We start from the raw sequence: 19,247 nt of genomic DNA, 5'->3' as shown, positions 1-19,247 counted from the left end.
ATATTCCCAAATGCAACTTGATACATACATTCTCCATTATACTAACTACATAGTGCACCTTTTAATCATCAGCACCCTAACAAATAAGACAATACTCACACCGCAGACCCTCAAATGTCGACTGAACCTCTTAATGTGTGTTTGTTTATATTTCAGAGTGTGAAGGGCAGCAAGCCGTTCAAGGTCAAGAAGAAGAGAGGTGGTCGTTTTGGTCTGAAGAGGCTGAAAGAGAAGCGGAGAGAGGAGCTGGTGGTCGAGGGAACGCCCCCAAGACTGGAGATGAGTGACGTGGACGTGGAGTTTTCTCTCCCCAAATTCAAACCGAGTCGGAACGTGAAGGTCGAAGCAGGAGGAGCAGAAGGAGCAGCAGCCGCGGGGAAGGCAAAGAGGAGGATCAGGTTGGCCTTTTTGTGTTCCTGCAGTGTTTGCTTTTCATGTTGAAACTGTCATCAGTACCTGCTGTACTAAATAAACAGCATGTGAAGATTTTCTGAGGAACATTATGATGGTAGCTCTAAAGATACATTTAATACATTGCTTTTACTGACTCAATTACATCAAATGATAGTCTTAAAAGTATGTTTTTAGTTATATTACAATGTCTTTGTCTTATTTTCTTCTTCCTGTCTCTACACGGTTTTCACAGGTTTCCCCACATGAAAACAAAGGCTTACGCTGGAGCAGAGACCGGAGGAAAAGTGGAAACAGGACGACTCGAGGGACAGGTGAATATCTCTGCACCCGAGATATCTGGAGCTAAAGTGAAAACCAAAGGAAAAGGACACAAGTTTGGAATCACCTTTCCTAAGAGCAAACACACAAAGTCAGGCTCAGCTTTGGAAACTGGATCTCTGGAGCTGAAGCCCCCTGGTATAAACATCCAGCCACCGTCAGTGGAGTTCAGTTTGTCTGGCGATAAAGACATGGATGCGGAAAAGGGAGGGGTGAAGATTAACGCACCTGATGTGGAGTTCGCACTCCCTTCAGGGAAAGCTGAGGCATCTTTACCTGCTGTAAAGGGAAAAGCTCCTAACATTGACATCAAAGGAGGGGTTGATGCAGACGCAGCTGTGGGAAAAGTTGATGTAGACGTGGGCAAAGGAGATGCAAAGCTAAGGATGCCAAAGTTAAAACTGCCAAAAGTGAGACTCTCACGTCATTCGGATGAGATAGATGGTGAAATCAAGGTAAAAGCCAAAGGGATGAAAGTGCCTGATGCTAATGTAACACCTCCAAAAGTAGAAATCAAAGGAGGTGGTGAGGTTTGCCTCCCTGAAGCAAATATCACAAAACCAAAGATTGAAGGTGATCTCTCGGGAAAAGCTGCATCTTTTCAAATGCCTTCTGTGGATATCTCTTTACCAAAAGTGAAGGGAAACTCTGACATCGACATCTCACTCCCAGAGTGCGAAGGAGCTGGGAAGGCAGCAATCAAAATGCCAGCCTTTGACATCTCTGTTCCTGATGTTGATTTGGAATTCGACACCGGACGCAGAATTCCTGACGAAGTGGAGGGCACTTTCAAAGGGCCCAAAATCTCCATGCCAAAGGTTGATATCTCGTTACCAAAGATGGAATCATCCACTGTTGATATTGAGGGTCCAGAAGGTGGAGGGAAATTCAGTTTACCCACTGTTGACATCTCTCTCCCAAATGTGAAACCAGGGGTTGCAGATGTGGATATGGACTATTATGTTGGTGGAGATGGAAAGTTCAAAATGCCCAATTTTGACATAACTTTACCAAAATTTAAGTCGACAGAAGGAGAGGTAGATATAGAAGGACAGGAGGTGGAAGGGGGCTTCAAGTTACCCAAAGTAGACTTGACCCTTCCCAAAGGCAAAGCAGGAACAACTGATATTGAAGGAGAAGGAAAATTTCAGCTACCATCATTTGACATCTCCCTACCTGAAATGAAGACAGGTGAGAAGAAAGTCGACATCAAAGGCCCCGAAGTAAAAGGTGGTAAATTTGAAATGCCCACACTCGATATTTCTCTGCCCACAGGCAAAATGGAAGGAGACATTGGAGTAGAAGGTCAGGCTGGGAAGGGAGGAAAATTCAAAATGCCATCACTTGATGTTAGACTACCCAAAATGGGGACATCTGAGGTTGACGTTGACTTAGAAGGACCTGAAATTAAAGGAGGGAAAATTGAGGTACCATCAGTAGACATTTCTCTACCAAAAGGTAAATCCAAGGGTGAGATTGACATCAAGGGAAAAGGGGGCAGGTTTAAAATGCCTTCTTACGATATATCTCTTCCAAAAATGAAGTCACCTGAGGGAGAGGTTGCTTTAGAGGGACCTGAAATCAAAGGCGGAAAGATCAAGATGCCTACTGTCGATGTCTCTTTTCCCCAAGGAAACATAGAAGGAGATCTGAACATTGATGGCAGTGCAGTGAAAGGAGGCATGCCCTCTTTAGACATTTCTCTCCCAAAAATGAAGCTACCTGAAAGAGACGTGAAGCTAGAATGCCCTGAACTTCCAAATGTTGACTTTTCGCTTCCCAAGGCAAACGTCCAAGGCAACATAGAGGTCGAGGGCAGTGGTGATGGCAAAGGCAAGTTCAAGATGCCAACTTTTGACGTCTCACTCCCAAAGATGAAAACCAAAGAGGCAGAGATTGATATTGAGGGACCTGAGGTCAAAGGAGGAGCAAGGTTCAACATGCCGTCACTCGACATCTCTCTTCCTGCTATGAAGTCACCAGAGGGTGAAGTAGAGATCCAACTTCCAGAGGCCAAAGGAGGAAAGTTCCAGATGCCTTCATTAGATGTGTCACTACCAAAGATCAAATCACAGGGAGGTGATATCAACATCGAAGGTCCTGAGTTTAAGGTTGATACTCCAGAGGGAGATTTAGACCTGCAGGGAAGTAAGATTAAAGGAGGGAAAATTAACATGCCCACAGTTGATATATCTCCTCCAAAAGGAAAAGCAGAGGGTAAGATAGATATTAAAGGTACCACAGGAAAAGGAGGCAAGTTTAAGATGCCTACATTTGATGTATCACTGCCAAAAATGAAGGTGCCTGAGGGAAATATTGGCCTAGAGGGACCCTCAGCTGATGTCTCTCTTCCAAGGGGGAAATTAGAGGGTGACATTGAAGCCAAAGGTAAAGGAGGACATTTTCAAATGCCATCCTTTGACGTTTCTCTCCCTAAAATAAAGTCAAAGGGAGGTGACATCAACATCGAAGGACCAGAAATCAAAGGTGGGGAAATTAAAATGCCAACTATCGACATCTCACCCCCTAAAGGAACATTAGAAACTGATATCACTGTCGAAGGAGATGGACGAGGAGGTGAATTTGACTTGCCAACTGTAGACATCACCCTCCCTACAGTAGAATTACCTGAAGGAGACGTGAATTTTCAAGGGCCGAAAGTTAAAGGTGGCAAGTTTGAAATGCCAAAAATCGACCTCTCCCTTCCTAAAGGAAAGGGGATAAAAGGAGATATTGATATTGACATTCACTCAGGAAAAGATGGGAATATTGAAATACCATCCTACAATATTGGACTTCCTAAAGGAAAGGTCAAAGGTAACATAAATGTTGAAGGTCCGAAAGGGGGGAAAAGTAGATTCAAAATGCCCAAATTTTCATTTCCAAAGATGAACCTTCCAGAGGGCGATGTCAAAGTCAAAGGAGCAGAAATGAAAGGAAAAATGGAAATGCCGACTGTTGATATTTCACTTCCAGAAGCAAAAGGTGAAGTAGGAATAAACATTGAAGGTCCTGAGGGGAAATTACCAAAAGTCAGTTTTCCAGAAGGTGATGTCAAATTAAAAGGGCCGGAGATTAAGGGCAGGAAGATTGAGATGCCAGACATTGATATCTCGCTCCCCAAAGGAAAAGCAGGAGGAGATATTGAAATTGAAGGACATGCTGGAAAAGGAGGAAAGTTTCATATGCCCTCACTTGATATCTCTCTTCCAAAGATTAAAGCTAAGGGTCCAGAGGTCAACATAGAAGGTCCTGAACTTAAAGGTGGAAACATCAACATGCCAGACATTGACCTTTCACTCCCAAAAGGAAAGGCTGATGCTGATCTCAGTATTGAGGGTCCTGAGGTAAAGGGTGGCAAATTCAAAATGCCCAAATTTGATGTGTCACTTCCAAAGATAAACCTGCCAGAGGGAAATGTGGATATTTCACTCCCAAAAGGGAAGGTAAAAGGAGATGTTGAACTTGAGGGAGATGCAAGTAAAGGTGGAAAGTTTCATATGCCCTCGTTTGATATCTCTCTGCCAAAAATGAAAGCAAAGGGAGTTGATGTTGATATTGAAGGACCTGAACTGAAAGGTGACATGTCACTCCCGAAAGTTAAGTGTCCAGAGGTAGATATCAGCCTCAAGGGTCCAGATGTTAAAGGAGCACAGTTTAACTTGCCAACTGTTGACATTTCACTCCCTAAAGGAAAAGTTGAGGGTGACCTAAATGTTGAAGGCCCTGACATAAAAGGAGGCAAATTTAAGATGCCGAAATTTGATGTGTCATTGCCAAAAGTGAGTCTTCCAGGGGGCAATGTCGAAATAAAAGGCCCGGACATGAAGGGAGGGAAGGTTGACATGCCAGACATTGATATTTCACTCCCCAAAGGAAAAGTTGAGGGAGACTTAAATGTCGAAGGTCCTGACATAAAAGGAGGCAAATTTAAAATGCCGAAATTTGATGTGTCATTGCCAAAAGTGAGTCTTCCAGGGGGTGATATCGAAATGAAAGGCCCAGACATGAAGGGAGGCAAAGTTGAAATGCCAGATCTTGATATTTCACTCCCCAAAGGAAAAGCAGGAGGAAAAATTGAAGTTGAAGGACATGCTGGCAAAGGAGGAAAGTTCCATATGCCCTCACTTGATATCTCTCTGCCTAAAATGAAAGCTAAGGGACCAGAGGTAAATATCGAAGGCCCTGACATTAAAGGTGGAAAGCTAAACATGCCGTCATTGGATGTCTCTCTGCCCAAAATAAAATCTCCCGATGTCGATATCAACCTTGAGGGTCCTGATGTTGAAGGAGGAAAGGTGAAGATCCCAACTGTTGACATTTCACTTCCCAAAGGAAAAGTTGAGGGTGACATTAATGTTGAAGGCCCTGAAGTGAAAGGAGGGAAATTCAAAATGCCCAAATTTGATGTTTCTCTACCAAAAGTGAGTCTTCCAAAGTTTGACGCCAATGTGGAAGGACCAGATATGAAAGGAAAAATTGAAATGCCAACAGTTGACATTTCACTCCCCAAAGGAAAAGTTGAGGGTGATTTTGATGTTGAAGGCCCTGAGTTGAAAGGAGGGAAATTCAAAATGCCCAAATTTGATGTCTCGTTGCCAAAAGTGAATCTCCCAAAGTTTGACGCCAATGTGGAAGGACCAGACATGAAAGGAAAAATTGAAATGCCATCAGTTGACATTTCACTCCCCAAAGGAAAAGTTGAGGGTGATTTTGATGTTGAAGGCCCTGAGTTGAAAGGAGGGAAATTCAAAATGCCCAAATTTGATGTCTCATTGCCAAAAGTGAATCTCCCAAAGTTTGACGCCAATGTGGAAGGACCAGATATGAAAGGAAAAATTGAAATGCCATCAGTTGACATTTCACTCCCCAAAGGAAAAGTTGAGGGTGATCTTGATGTTGAAGGCCCTGGGGTGAAAGGAGGGAAATTTAAAATGCCCAAATTTGACATCTCCCTTCCAAAGATGAACCTGCCAGAGGGCAATGTGGAACTGCCAACAGTTGATATTTCACTGCCACAAGGGGAGGTAAAGGGAGATGTTGATGTTGAGGGACATGTGGGTAAAGGAGGCAAGTTTCACATGCCCTCGATTGATCTTTCGCTCCCTAAAATCAGGGCAAAGGGGCTTGATGTTGATATTGAAGGACCTGAACTTAAAGGTGACATGTCACTCCCTAAAGGAGCAGTTGAGGGTGAACTAAATGTTGAAGGTCCTGAGATGAAAGGAGGAAAATTTAAGATGCCAAGATTCGATGTCTCATTGCCAAAAGTGAATCTTCCAGAGGGTGGTGTCAAAATAAAAGGCCCAGACATAAAGGGAAGGAAGATTGAAATGCCAGATATTGATCTTTCACTCCCTAAAGGAAAAGCAGGAGGAGAAATTGAAGTTGAAGGACATACTGGCAAAGGAGGAAAGTTCCATATGCCCTCACTTGATATCTCTTTTCCAAAAATGAAAGCTAAGGGACCGGAGGTAAATATTGAAGGCCCAGATGTTAAAAGTGGAAAGCTAAAAATGCCATCACTTGATGTTTCTATGCCCAAAATACAAACTCCTGATGTCGATATCAACCTTGAGGGTCCTGATGTCGAAGGAGGAAGAATGAAGATCCCAACTGTTGACATTTCACTTCCCAAAGGAAACGTTGAGGGTGACATTAATGTTGAAGGCCCTGAAGTGAAAGGAGGGAACTTTAAAATGCCCAAATTTGATATTTCTCTGCCAAAAGTGAGTCTTCCAAAGTTTGACGCCAATGTGGAAGGACCAGATATGAAAGGAAAAATTGAGACGCCAACAGTTGATATTTCCCTTCCAAAAGGAAAGGCTGATGTGGATATTGACATTGATGGACACAGTAAAGGAGGCAAGTTTCACATGCCCTCACTCGATATCTCTCTTCCTAAAATCAAAGCAAAGGGAATTGATGTTGATATTAAAGGTCCTGAACTTAAAGGTGACATGTCACTCCCTAAAGGAGGAGTTGAGGGTGATCTAAATGTTGAAGGCCCTGACATAAAAGGGGGCAAATTCAAAATGCCGAAATTTGATGTCTCATTGCCAAAAGTGAGTCTCCCAGAGGGCGATCTCAAAATAAAAGGCCCAGGCGCCATGGGAGGGAAGACTGAAATGCCAGATATTGATATTTCACTCCCCAAAGGAAAAGCAGGAGGAAAAATTGAAGTTGAAGGACATGCTGGCAAAGGAGGAAAGTTCCATATGCCCTCACTTGATATCTCTCTCCCAAAAATTAAAGCTAAGGGACCAGAGATAAATATCGAAGGCCCTGACGTTAAAGGTGGAAAGCTAAACATGCCGTCACTGGATGTTTCTCTGCCCAAAATAAAATCTCCCGATGTCGATATCAACCTTGAAGGTCCTGATGTTGAAGGAGGAAAGGTGAAGATCCCAACTGTTGACATTTCACTTCCCAAAGGAAAAGTTGAGGGTGATTTTGATTTTGAAGGCCCTGAAGTGAAAGGAGGAAAATTCAAAATGCCCAAATTTGATGTTTCTCTACCAAAAGTGAGTCTTCCAAAGTTTGACGCCAATGTGGAAGGACCAGATATGAAAGGAAAAATTGAAATGCCAACAGTTGACATTTCACTCCCCAAAGGAAAAGTTGATGGTGATTTTGATGTTGAAGGCCCTGAGTTGAAAGGAGGGAAATTCAAAATGCCCAAATTTGATGTCTCGTTGCCAAAAGTGAATCTCCCAAAGTTTGACGCCAATGTGGAAGGACCAGACATGAAAGGAAAAATTGAAATGCCATCAGTTGACATTTCACTCCCCAAAGGAAAAGTTGAGGGTGATCTTCATGTTGAAGGCCCTGATTTGAAAGGAGGGAAATTCAAAATGCCCAAATTTGATGTCTCATTGCCAAAAGTGAATCTCCCAAAGTTTGACGCCAATGTGGAAGGACCAGATATGAAAGGAAAAATTGAAATGCCATCAGTTGACATTTCACTCCCCAAAGGAAAAGTTGAGGGTGATCTTGATGTTGAAGGCCCTGATTTGAAAGGAGGGAAATTCAAAATGCCCAAATTTGATGTTTCTCTACCGAAAGTGAGTCTTCCAGAGGGTGATGTCAAAATAAAAGGGCCAGACATCAAAGGAGGAAAGATTGAGATACCAGACATTGACATTTCACTCCCCAAAGGAAAGGCAGGGGGAGATATTGAAATTGAAGGACATGCTGGAAAAGGAGGAAAGTTTCATATGCCCTCACTTGATATCTCTCTTCCAAAGATTAAAGCTAAGGGACCAGAGGTCAACATAGAAGGTCCTGAACTTAAAGGTGGAAAAATTAACATGCCGGACGTTGACCTTTCACTCCCAAAAGGAAAGGCTGATGCTGATCTCAGTATTGAGGGTCCTGAGGTAAAGGGAGGCAAATTCAAAATGCCCAAATTTGATGTGTCACTTCCAAAGATGAACCTGCCAGAGGGCAATGTCAGAGTGGAAGGACCAGAGATGAAGGGAGGAAAGATTGCAATGCCAGCTGTTGACATTTCAGTTCCAGTGGGGAAAGTGGAGGGAGATATCAATATTGAAGGACCTTCTGGAAAGGCAATTGAAGTACCAAAAGTTGACCTATCTGGTAAAAAGGGTGGAGGACTCCACATGCCAACTCTTGACATAAATCTCCCCAAATTTGATCTTGACCTAAGCCTTCCCTCTGGTCTGAAAAACAAAAGCCTCAAAGTGGACACCAGTGGTCCTGACGCATCGGGAGGTTTGGAGATGTCTGGTCTCAAAGGAGATATTAATCCAGCCAAGTTGAAAGTCAAGGGTGCAGACATCGAGACAGGTAGTGTAGAGGGTCCAGGTGCATCCATCAAACTTCCCAATGTCAAACTACCAACAGTTGACATCTCAGCTCCGAAGGTGGATTTAGACTTTGGTCTCACCAAACCTAAAAGTGACGATGTTGAAGTGGAGCTTCTGAAAGCAGAGGGAGGCAGACCTTCATCAGGGGGCAGCTTTGATCTGCCTGATCTCTCGCTCAAAGTTCCCAGTTTCACGCTTCCCAGGTTTGGTGCCAAGTCCAAGAGTGGTGATGTGCAGATATCAGGAAAAGGACCCAAAGGAGACATTTCCCTCAGCCCACCACATGTTGAAGGAGAGATTAGGGCACCATCTGTAGAGTTTGATGGCGACGGAAAGGTCAAGGTGAAAAAATCTAAAATCAAACTGCCCTCATTTGGTTTTTCCAAAAAGAATACAGATGTGTCCGTGTCTTGTCCTGATGTAGATGTTAAAATGAAAAAGGGGAAAATTGACATTCCTAAAGCAAAAATCAATGTTGAAACCCCAGACAACAAGTTAAAATACAAAGGGAAATTCCCCAAGTTTAAAATATCATCACCAAAAGGTCAAGTCCCAGAGGGAGGGGTTGATGCTAAACTGGAGGCAGATGTGGAAGGAAAAGGTGGCTTCCATGCACCTGATGTCACTATCAAACTACCAAAGTTCTCCATGCCAGGATTTGGCTCTAAAGAAAAAGATTTAGCTAAGCCAAGTGGTTACGTTGACGCTAAGACCACGGTCAAAATGCCCTCTGTTGAGCTCTCACTACCAGTAGCTAAAACACCAGATACTGAGGTTCTTCTCCCCAAAGCAGAGGTTGATGTCTCAGAGGCTGATATCAGAGGTTATGAAGGAAGCCTCAAAATTCCCAAAATGCCAACGATTGATGTTTCCATCCCCAAAATAGACCTGGATGTGTCCCTGCCAAAAGTAAAACACGGTGCAAAGGTTGATGGAGATGGAGGCAAATTCAATACGCCAGATATCAAAATGCCAAACATTGACATGTCACTGCCTAAAGGAAAAATGGAGGGTCCCGAGGTCGAGCTTGGAGGCGGGGGTGGAAAAATTAAGATGCCACATCTCAGCATGCCCTCTGTCGATATTTCACTTCCAAAAGGAAAGGCTGAAGGTCCAGATGTTGAACTAGAGGGAGGAACCAGAGGAAAGTTCAAAATGCCTCATATGAAAATGCCAAATCTTGATATCTCTCTGCCCAAAGGAAAGATGGAAGGACCAGATGTTGAAATAGAGGGAGGTACCGGAGGAAAGTTCAAAATGCCTCACATGAAAATGCCTAAAGTAGACATATCCCTGCCTGAAGGAAAGATGGAGGGCCCCGAGGTGGAGCTCAAAGGGGAAGGTGGAAAATTCAAGTTACCACAAATCAGCATGCCCTCTTTAGATATTTCACTGCCAAAAGGAAAGGTTGAAGGTCCAGATGTTGAAATAGAGGGAGGCTCAGGAGGAAAGTTCAAAATGCCTCACATGAAAATGCCAAATGTTGACATCTCTTTGCCCAAAGGAAAGATTGAAGGTCCAGATGTTGAAATAGAGGGAGGTACTGGAGGAAAGTTCAAAATGCCTCACATGAAAATGCCAAATGTTGACATCTCTTTGCCCAAAGGAAAGATGGAGGGTCCCGACATGGAGCTCAAAGGAGAAGGTGGCAAATTCAAGATGCCACATGTCAGCATGCCCTCTGTTGATATTTCACTTCCAAAAGGAAAGGTTGAAGGTCCAGATGTTGAAGTGGAGGGAGGTACCGGAGGAAAGTTCAAAATGCCTCACATGAAAATGCCAAATGTTGACATCTCCCTGCCCAAAGGAAAGATGGAGGGTCCAGATGTGGAGCTCAAAGGGGAAGGTGGAAAATTCAAGATGCCACATCTCAGCATGCCCTCTGTTGATATCTCACTTCCAAAAGGAAAGGTTGAAGGTCCAGATGTTGAAATAGAGGGAGGTACTGGAGGAAAGTTCAAAATGCCTCACATGAAAATGCCAAATCTTGACATCTCCCTGCCCAAAGGAAAGATGGAGGGTCCCGAGGTTGAGCTCAAAGGGGAGGGTGGCAAATTCAAGACGCCACAAATCAGCATGCCCTCTTTAGATATTTCAATGCCAAAAGGAAAGATTGAAGGTCCAGATGTTGAAATAGAGGGAGGTACCGGAGGAAAATTCAAAATGCCTCACATGAAAATGCCAAATATTGACATTTCTTTGCCCAAAGGAAAGATGGAAGGTCCAGATGTTGAAATAGAGGGAGGTACTGGAGGAAAGTTCAAAATGCCTCACATGAAAATGCCAAATGTTGACATCTCTTTGCCCAAAGGAAAGATGGAGGGTCCCGACATGGAGCTCAAAGGAGAAGGTGGAAAATTCAAGATGCCACATCTCAGCATGCCCTCTTTTGATATCTCACTTCCAAAAGGAAAGGTTGAAGGTCCAGATGTTGAAATAGAGGGAGGTACTGGAGGAAAGTTCAAAATGCCTCACATGAAAATGCCAAATCTTGACATCTCCCTGCCAAAAGGAAAGATGGAGGGTCCAGAGGTTGAGCTCAAAGGGGAGGGTGGCAAATTCAAGATGCCACAAATCAGTATGCCCTCTTTAGATATTTCAATGCCAAAAGGAAAGATTGAAGGGCCAGATGTTGCAATAGAGGGAGGTACCGGAGGAAAATTCAAAATGCCTCACATGAAAATGCCAAATGTTGACATTTCTTTGCCCAAAGGAAAGATTGAAGGTCCAGATTCTGAAATAGAGGGAGGTACTGGAGGAAAGTTCAAAATGCCTCACATGAAAATGCCAAATGTTGACATCTCTTTGCCCAAAGGAAAGATGGAGGGTCCCGACATGGAGCTCAAAGGAGAAGGTGGAAAATTCAAGATGCCACATGTCAGCATGCCCTCTGTTGATATCTCACTTCCAAAAGGAAAGGTTGAAGGTCCAGATGTTGAAATAGAGGGAGGTACTGGAGGAAAGTTCAAAATGCCTCACATGAAAATGCCAAATCTTGACATCTCCCTGCCCAAAGGAAAGATGGAGGGTCCAGAGGTTGAGCTCAAAGGGGAGGGTGGCAAATTCAAGACGCCACAAATCAGCATGCCCTCTTTAGATATTTCAATGCCAAAAGGAAAGATTGAAGGTCCAGATGTTGAAATAGAGGGAGGTAGCGGAGGAAAATTCAAAATGCCTCACATGAAAATGCCAAATGTTGACATCTCTTTGCCCAAAGGAAAGATGGAAGGTCCAGATGTTGAAATAGAGGGAGGCTCAGGAGGAAAGTTCAAAATGCCTCACATGAAAATGCCAAATGTTGACATTTCTTTGCCCAAAGGAAAGATGGAGGGTCCAGAGGTCGAGCTCAAAGGGGAAGGTGGCAAATTCAAGATGCCACATGTCAGCATGCCCTCTGTTGATATTTCACTTCCAAAAGGAAAGGTTGAAGGTCCAGATGTTGAAGTGGAGGGAGGTACCGGAGGAAAGTTCAAAATGCCTCACATGAAAATGCCAAATGTTGACATCTCCCTGCCCCAAGGAAAGGTGGAGGGTCCAGAGGTGGAGCTCAAAGGGGCAGGTGGAAATTTCAAGATGCCACAGGTCAGCATGCCCTCTGTTGATATTTCGCTTCCGAAAGGAAAGATTGAAGGTCCAGATATTGAAATAGAGGGAGGCTCAGGAGGAAAATTCAAAATGCCTCATATGAAAATGCCAAATGTTGACTTCTCCCTGCCCAAAGGAAAGATGGAGGGTCCAGATGTTGAAATGGAGGAAGGTACCGGAGGAAATTTCAAAATGCCTCACATGAAAATGCCAAATGTGGACTTCTCCCTGCCCAAAGGAAAGATTGAAGGTCCAGAGGTTGACCTCAAAGGAGAAGGCGGCAAATTCAAGATGCCACATGTCAGCATGCCCTCTGTTGATATTTCAATGCCAAAAGGAAAGATTGAAGGTCCAGATGTAGAAATAGAGGGAGGTACCGGAGGAAAGTTCAAAATGCCTCATTGGAAAATGCCAAATGTTGACATCTCTCTGCCCAAAGGAAAGATTGAAGGAACAGATTTTGACATAAAGGGAGATAAGGGACAGTTCAAGATGCCTAATGTGGACTTATCTATCCCTCAAGGAAAAGCAAATATTGACACACCGGAAGTGAAAGTGGAGGCAGAGGGAGGAACTATCAAGCTGCCACATATCAAGATGCCAAAAGTTGATATTTCACTGCCCAAAGGTAAAGATAAATATATTGAAGGGCCTGCTATAGAGATGGAAGTCACAGGAGGAAAGATCACAGGTCCAGATGTTAAACTTCCAAAGGGGGGTGTGTCAGGTGACTTACCAACCATTGAGGTAGGAGGGAAAATTAAAGGGCCACAAGTCACATCACCAGGTCTGGACATCGATGTGACACATAGTACACCTAAACTGGATGTAGAGGGTCATGGTGAAGCTGGTTTGCATGTTGAAGGAGAACACAAAGGTCTAAAACTCAAGATGCCATCAATAGGTATCAAAGGTCCAAAAGGAGACCTGGAGCTTGATATAGGACTTCATCGAGGAGAAGGCAAAAAGGACAAGAAAAAAGTTGAACTGCCTGACTTGGATCTCAATGCGTCAGGAACCAGTGGCAAAGTAAAAGGGCCTAAAGTCAAAGGAACAAAATTCAAAATTGGAATGCCAAAAAAGAAGACTGGCAAAAATGTGGAAGCAGAAGCAAAAACATGTAAAAACTGTGGCATTGAGTTAAGTGGTGACATCAAACACAAATGCAAGGATAAAGACGGATTTGAGTATGAAGTTGAAGTGGAAACCCACAACGGACATAAAGAGGACAAAGGCCGTATTAAAATTGCAGCACCAGAGGTTACATTGCCAAGTAAACAAGGCTCAGTCAACGTTGTATCAGGGGCAGAGGGTGGCCACTCATCATCCGGAGCAGAAGTCAAAGTCCCCAGGATTCCTGACATAGAATTTGATATAGGCACATCACAGGATGAAGATGATGTCAAAACAGAAACGGGCAAGAAAATCAAAATCCCTAAGTTTGGTGTCCCATTACCCTCCATCTCCTCTCCCGAAAGAAGAATCTATGGTCCAGAAATTCAGTACGAGGGCCCTAAAATGCCCAAAGTAAAGAAAGCTGTTTTTGTTTTGGTAAATCCTCCTGAAACAGATGAGTCCGCCACATGCACGGGTGTCCTCGAAGAGCAGACAACATCTGAGGTGGAAGCAGGGGATGTCAAAGTGAAGATGCCTAAAATCAAAATGAAGCCAAGTTTTGGGAAGTCCAAAGATAAATCAGGTGCTGCAAACACAGAGTCTGAGGGAGGGAAGATGAAAATGCCCCAAGTATCGCTTTCCCCTGGCAAATCAGGGTCGTTTGAAGTCAAAGGTTCAAGCTCAAGTCTCAACGGTGAAAATGCAAGTCTTCAAAAGGTCTCCAAGGAAGATAAAGGGACATTTAGCGGTAAAATCAAACTTCCAAAGGTGGAGCTCACCTCTCCATATGGCAAGATGGCTGCAGCGGAGGAAGACACAGCAATGACAGTCAAACTGGGAAAGGATTCGGCACAAGAAGAAGTTTGGAGAGACACCCAAGGGCTTCAAGTGAAATCAAGCAAGATGGCTTTCGCAAGTGTTAGTGAGGAGCGCTCAGACCATGTGGTGTCATCTCATGCCAGAACAGATATGCTGGACAGGGACAGCTCAGAGTCCCCTGCTAGTTTCACCATGCAGTTCAGCTCAGCGAAAGTCCAGGCTTGGAGCGAGGCTGAAAGCAAAAGTAGGGAGTCTGAAGAAAGAGAGTCTTCACCCTGGTTCAAGGTCCCTAAGTTCACCCTGAAGCCACACTCCACAGGTAAGGACAAAGGAAACTTCAAATTGAGATATCTGAAAAAAAAAAACATTTACTCTTGCAAAAAGCAGTTAGTATCCAAGTCGAACATGTTTTATCATGTATTTGAGAAGAGAAGTAAATGACTTGATTCCCTTGTTTGCAGATTATTTCCTGAAAAGATATAATGAAGTTCCACCCACCTTGTTTGAACAGACCACTATTACAAACATAGACTGTTTGAACAATAGACAGAGCTTCCGGGTGTACAAAGTTAAGTCAATGCAGAAGGGCCTTAAACCTGCACTCTCTCTAATGGCCAGCAGGGGGTGACTCCACTGGTTCCAGAAAATAGTCCAATTGTATGTAAGCTTATGACAAATGGCGTTTCATCTCACCTGATTTATTGTCTCAGTAAAAAGATCCAATCAAGATATTCACCCTCTCATTAAAAAATGCTCTAGTATGGCTCCAAAAAACAAGATGGTGACCGGACCAGACTAGTGGCTTTCAAACGGTAGTCCACAAACCAGTGGGTGACATCATGGTGGGTTTAAAAACTCAGACAGTTGAGTTTAATCAATCCTAGGACCCATATTAACAACTAAAATTCAGTATATTTTATCTTCAGCTGCATTCATTTCTTTTGTTGAATCTGTATTTGGAAGTTTCCTGAATTTAATGGAAGTGCAGTATTAAACTAATGGAGTACTCCTTTAAAAGAGACAGTGAATAAGTGCACGTATGATCCAAAATTAACAAAAATATTTAAACAATTTCAACATATTCCAGTAGAATTAAAATATGCACTACATAATACATCATTTATCATTGCTGTCACCGTTCATGTGTTTTGTTTTCTTTGTTTTTACTCTATGAATTATTAATATATCATCTCCTGTTTTGTCTCTGCTACATAAGACTAAGATTCTTTTCATTCTTAAAATCTTTACCCATCCTCCTCTTCTTCCTTTTCCTGCCTCTTCTTGTTTCCTTTCTTCCCTCCTCCTCCAGGCTTCCTCCAGATAACCCCAGAGGGCTCTCCTCAGGCCCAGCGGAAGGGGGAGGTGGGAGGTGAGGTCGACGTCTCGGGGTCGTTCTGCCTTCACACCTCAGGGCTCGACTACGGCACACAGGAATTGTCCGAAGAGCGCCAAGTCTCCTCCACCGAGGAGGGAACTGTCACCATGGTGACCAAGACCACCAAAATCACCCGGCAAATGGTGACTACTGAAACGCGAACAGGTGAATCTTCGGCAACCACGACAACGACTCACAAGATGACGGACTTCAAGTACTGAGGATGCTGTAATGATATCTTAATTGTCTTTTAATTTTTTTGTTTTTTTTTTCTTTGGTGAGGTTGCAGTGTTCTTGTAAGCTCAGCCTGCAACGTGGCGAACCTCGATCGAGTAAAAGTCTTTATTTTATATTTTAATAGGTGAGGTATGAATGTGATGAAACGCGATGACATTTCATCAATCAGCATTATTGTCATTATTACAGCGAACAGAGTAATATATGCTTCCTTTTTTTCATTTTAAATGTGACTATTTTCTGTTATTTTTTGAGTTTTGTTAGTTTAGTCCTACTTATTTATCATATTTTGTTTGGTTTTCAAGGTTTCTCTCTGAATGTAAACATGTTGGATTGCTTAATTATTTATTGTTGTTTGTGTGTTTAAAACGGGCTGGAATTAATAATTTACTCACACCAGCATCATGGATTTGACCATGATTTTAAGATGAGTTCAAAAAAATTCTTTTTGAACCACTTCAGCACAGGCCAGAGTAATATTTATGTAAATACAACGATATGATTGCTTTTTTGAAGCAGTATCCCTTCAATACAAAATGTAATTATTTTCATATTCACCAGAGTCAGGAGGAGAAATTATATTTTTTGACCTGATAACCTATTTTGTTTGTCTTGACAGAAAAGTGTGAGCTTTTTGAGGTTATAGGCGATTCTCATTTTCTGCCATAGTTTTATATTTTAAGCATTTAGCTGGTGCTGTTACCCAGAGATAGTCACAGTGAGTGAGCAGGACACTCTGGACTATTTTTCTGCTGTGGGGATCAAACCTGTGACCTTCTGCTTACAGGTTGCTCTCAAACACTTAGGTCACCCTGCTGCTAAAGTATTTTATATTCATGTTTTTACTGTATACCACTAGACAACACTGTATATTTAGCGTCAAGATCCACTGCAGAACTGATGCTGATTTTTTGAAACGTGAATGTGTTGAGTTTCAAAACATCAACATTGATCTGGAAGGAAATTTGGGGATTTAAGGGTGCTGTTGAGTGTTTTTTACCTAAACCAGTGCAAGGTCACACAAAAAAACAGCTCTCTCAAATGATGTTACATGAAGGCTGCTGCAATGACAGCCTGGCTAAGAGTGGCGAGCCTTGATCGTGTACAAAAGCCATCACGTGACTAAATATGTCTATAAAGGCAGAAGAGATCAACAAGAGGAGTAAACGTCTTTAACAATCTGATATTCTTCTGTTTATCATATTAATATCAATACGATATACAGAATAACTTTGGACGTTAAAATGATTAATGTCAGGTTATTAAAACAATTTTAAGTGCCTTTACTCCTTATTCTTAAAAGAATGTATCCTCCATTTAAAGCAACATTATGTAATAATACAATGTCATGCAATTTGGTGTTCCCGACTGTTTCTGAGTGTACAACACAGCACACAGTATTTACAACACAACTGTTGTAAATACAAATACAAATCCTAGTTTTGGGATTTGCCAGATGTAATGTCACATAACGTGCTAACTACAGTCAAAAATTGGCATGTCATAACAATGTTACGTCTTAAAAACGTGCAGAATGTCTTGAAGTAAACATACATGCTCAGGCTTTTTTTTTTCGAGGTTTGCACAACTCCTACCTGGATTACTGTGAAGGAGTACCTACCTGATAAAGCTCTGTGGAAAAAGGGCTGACTCCACTCCAAAAACTAGCATGTTTACAACAAGAGCATCAAAACAAATATATATAACTTAGCAAGCCAGATTTATTTAGAGAAGCTATCAGCAAGATCTTAAAGCCTGTGCTCGTGTTTACTTTAACTGGTGTTGTTCCAAGTTTCCGACGCACACTCGACATGAAACGTGACGTCAGTGACACACAACACAAAGAAACCATTCACCCTCTTACAATTATTTTGAAGCTGTTATTTCACAGTTAAATTCTTACATAATGTTGCTTTAAAGTACAAATTGCGTTGAATTGAATGGAGAAAAAAAAAAAAGTTGTGCTGTCTTTTAAATATTTATTTTCTTGTCTCTACATTGAGACGTTTAAGTTTCATTCCCAAATGCAGTGCCAACCATTTGAGAAAAAAACAAACTGCTGCTTTCTGGCCATAAATGAAAACTTACTTTTGAAAAACTATTTTACAATTTTATAAACTTCTCATAGCCATTTAGATAACAGTCTCATGGGATACAACCATATGATGAGCTATTTTTTCAAGTGGATGAAAAGCATTTAAGAATGAAGTCTTTTTATTTTACTTAGTTTACTTTACTTGGCTGGTAGATGGAATGAAATTGTGTGATAAAATGCATGAAGAAATCCTCACAAATCCCACATATTTCATTAACTTTTAACACAACGGCCCGTTTTTTCAGGGCTGGGGTGAGAGTAGTGACATGTCAAGGTAACACACACTGAGTAGTATCTATGTGTACAGAGATTTTTACCTTTCTGGTTTAATCAAGTCCTCAAACTTATTTTAGATTATAAGGGTTTCAGTGCCAAGTGTTTTGTCAAAGCTGCATTGCAGAGGATGTTGGTTAATTACGATGTTACATCAATAAAATGATATTCCCACAAAAATGTCTGAACGGGTTTCCTGATGTCTCGACTTTTCAAAACAGCTGAATTAGCTATAAAAGTTGTGCACTTGTTCATGTTTCATGAGTCATCCATCCATCTTTTATCCACGTACACGTCTCAACACATCAGTCTGAGCTTAAATCCTGTTAATTCATATACATACTGGACATTTTTTCAGTGTCTCTATGTGAATGAGAATTAATTTAGTTAAAGCCTACTGAACAGTAACACATCTGATTTAATCTGCATGTTAGCCAATGCCTTACTGTAATTAACAATTTACCCTCATATCAAAACATGAAGGATAACACTCTTACAACAAATTCCATAAAACATGTATGGTTTGCTCTGAAACTCTGCTCCACTCTCATGAATTTATATCTCATGATTAATGAACCTTATCTTGATAAATCGGTCCTCTGTTTTCCTAAGATAACGTGATAAATCAGCCTGTTAACACAAGAAAACAAGCTTTGGTATCTCAAGATGACTAATGCAAGCAAAGCTTTTTTACAAGTAATTTAGGGTTTTAACTTACAACTCTCTTATAATTAGGATTTTCCGTCTTTTGAATACGATTCTCTAACTCAAAATTGACTCGGTAGGTAGAAATGATAAGAAAGCAAGTAGAAATGTTGATATAACTTATCTCACTATCTAATAATTCAACCTATGTCTTTATTTTAACTTTATTTTGACTTTAGGTGAAAGTTTAGAGGGAAAGTGAAAGTTTACTGAGGAAATCACATTTCTGGCCCAAACATTACACAAATCATTGTAACTGCTTTATTGTAACCATCTAATTAATTTAAAAGTTATGCATGTAGCTGAAACACTGGATGCATAAGTGCACTAACAATTTGTGATGTTGGTGCCCCCTAGTGGTGATGGACACCGATGCACCTCCCTCCAAAATATTGTTAATCCCATGTTCAGTGCAGCTTTAACATCCCACTTACTGGTATGAAAAGCCAGGTTAGTTTTCTGGTTCATGGATGTACATGAG

At 41.9% G+C, this 19,247-nt stretch overlaps 1 protein-coding gene across 3 annotated transcripts in view; it reads left to right on the top strand.

The window, feature by feature from the left end:
* The window catches only part of prx (periaxin), a 35,204-nt gene extending 16,963 nt beyond the window's left edge, over window positions 1–18,241 (top strand). Inside the window, exons 7-10 of one of the 3 annotated variants that reach the window (XM_030394277.1) lie at window positions 157–398; window positions 647–11,279; window positions 11,886–14,400; window positions 15,391–18,241. In XM_030394277.1, the coding sequence (XP_030250137.1) occupies window positions 157–398; window positions 647–11,279; window positions 11,886–14,400; window positions 15,391–15,677 (13,677 nt within the window). In that variant the 3' untranslated portion in view covers window positions 15,678–18,241. Of the gene's footprint in view, window positions 1–156; window positions 399–646; window positions 14,401–15,297 lie in introns of all 3 variants that reach the window. The other 2 variants (XM_030394258.1, XM_030394268.1) reach the window with 2 other exon arrangements.
* The last annotated feature ends 1,006 nt before the right edge of the window (window positions 18,242–19,247 follow it).

Source organism: Sparus aurata, chromosome 2 (assembly GCF_900880675.1).
Source record: "Sparus aurata chromosome 2, fSpaAur1.1, whole genome shotgun sequence".
NCBI lineage: Eukaryota > Metazoa > Chordata > Actinopteri > Spariformes > Sparidae > Sparus > Sparus aurata.
Note: the sequence above shows the minus strand (reverse complement) of the source record. Positions and strands in the feature narration are given on the sequence as shown.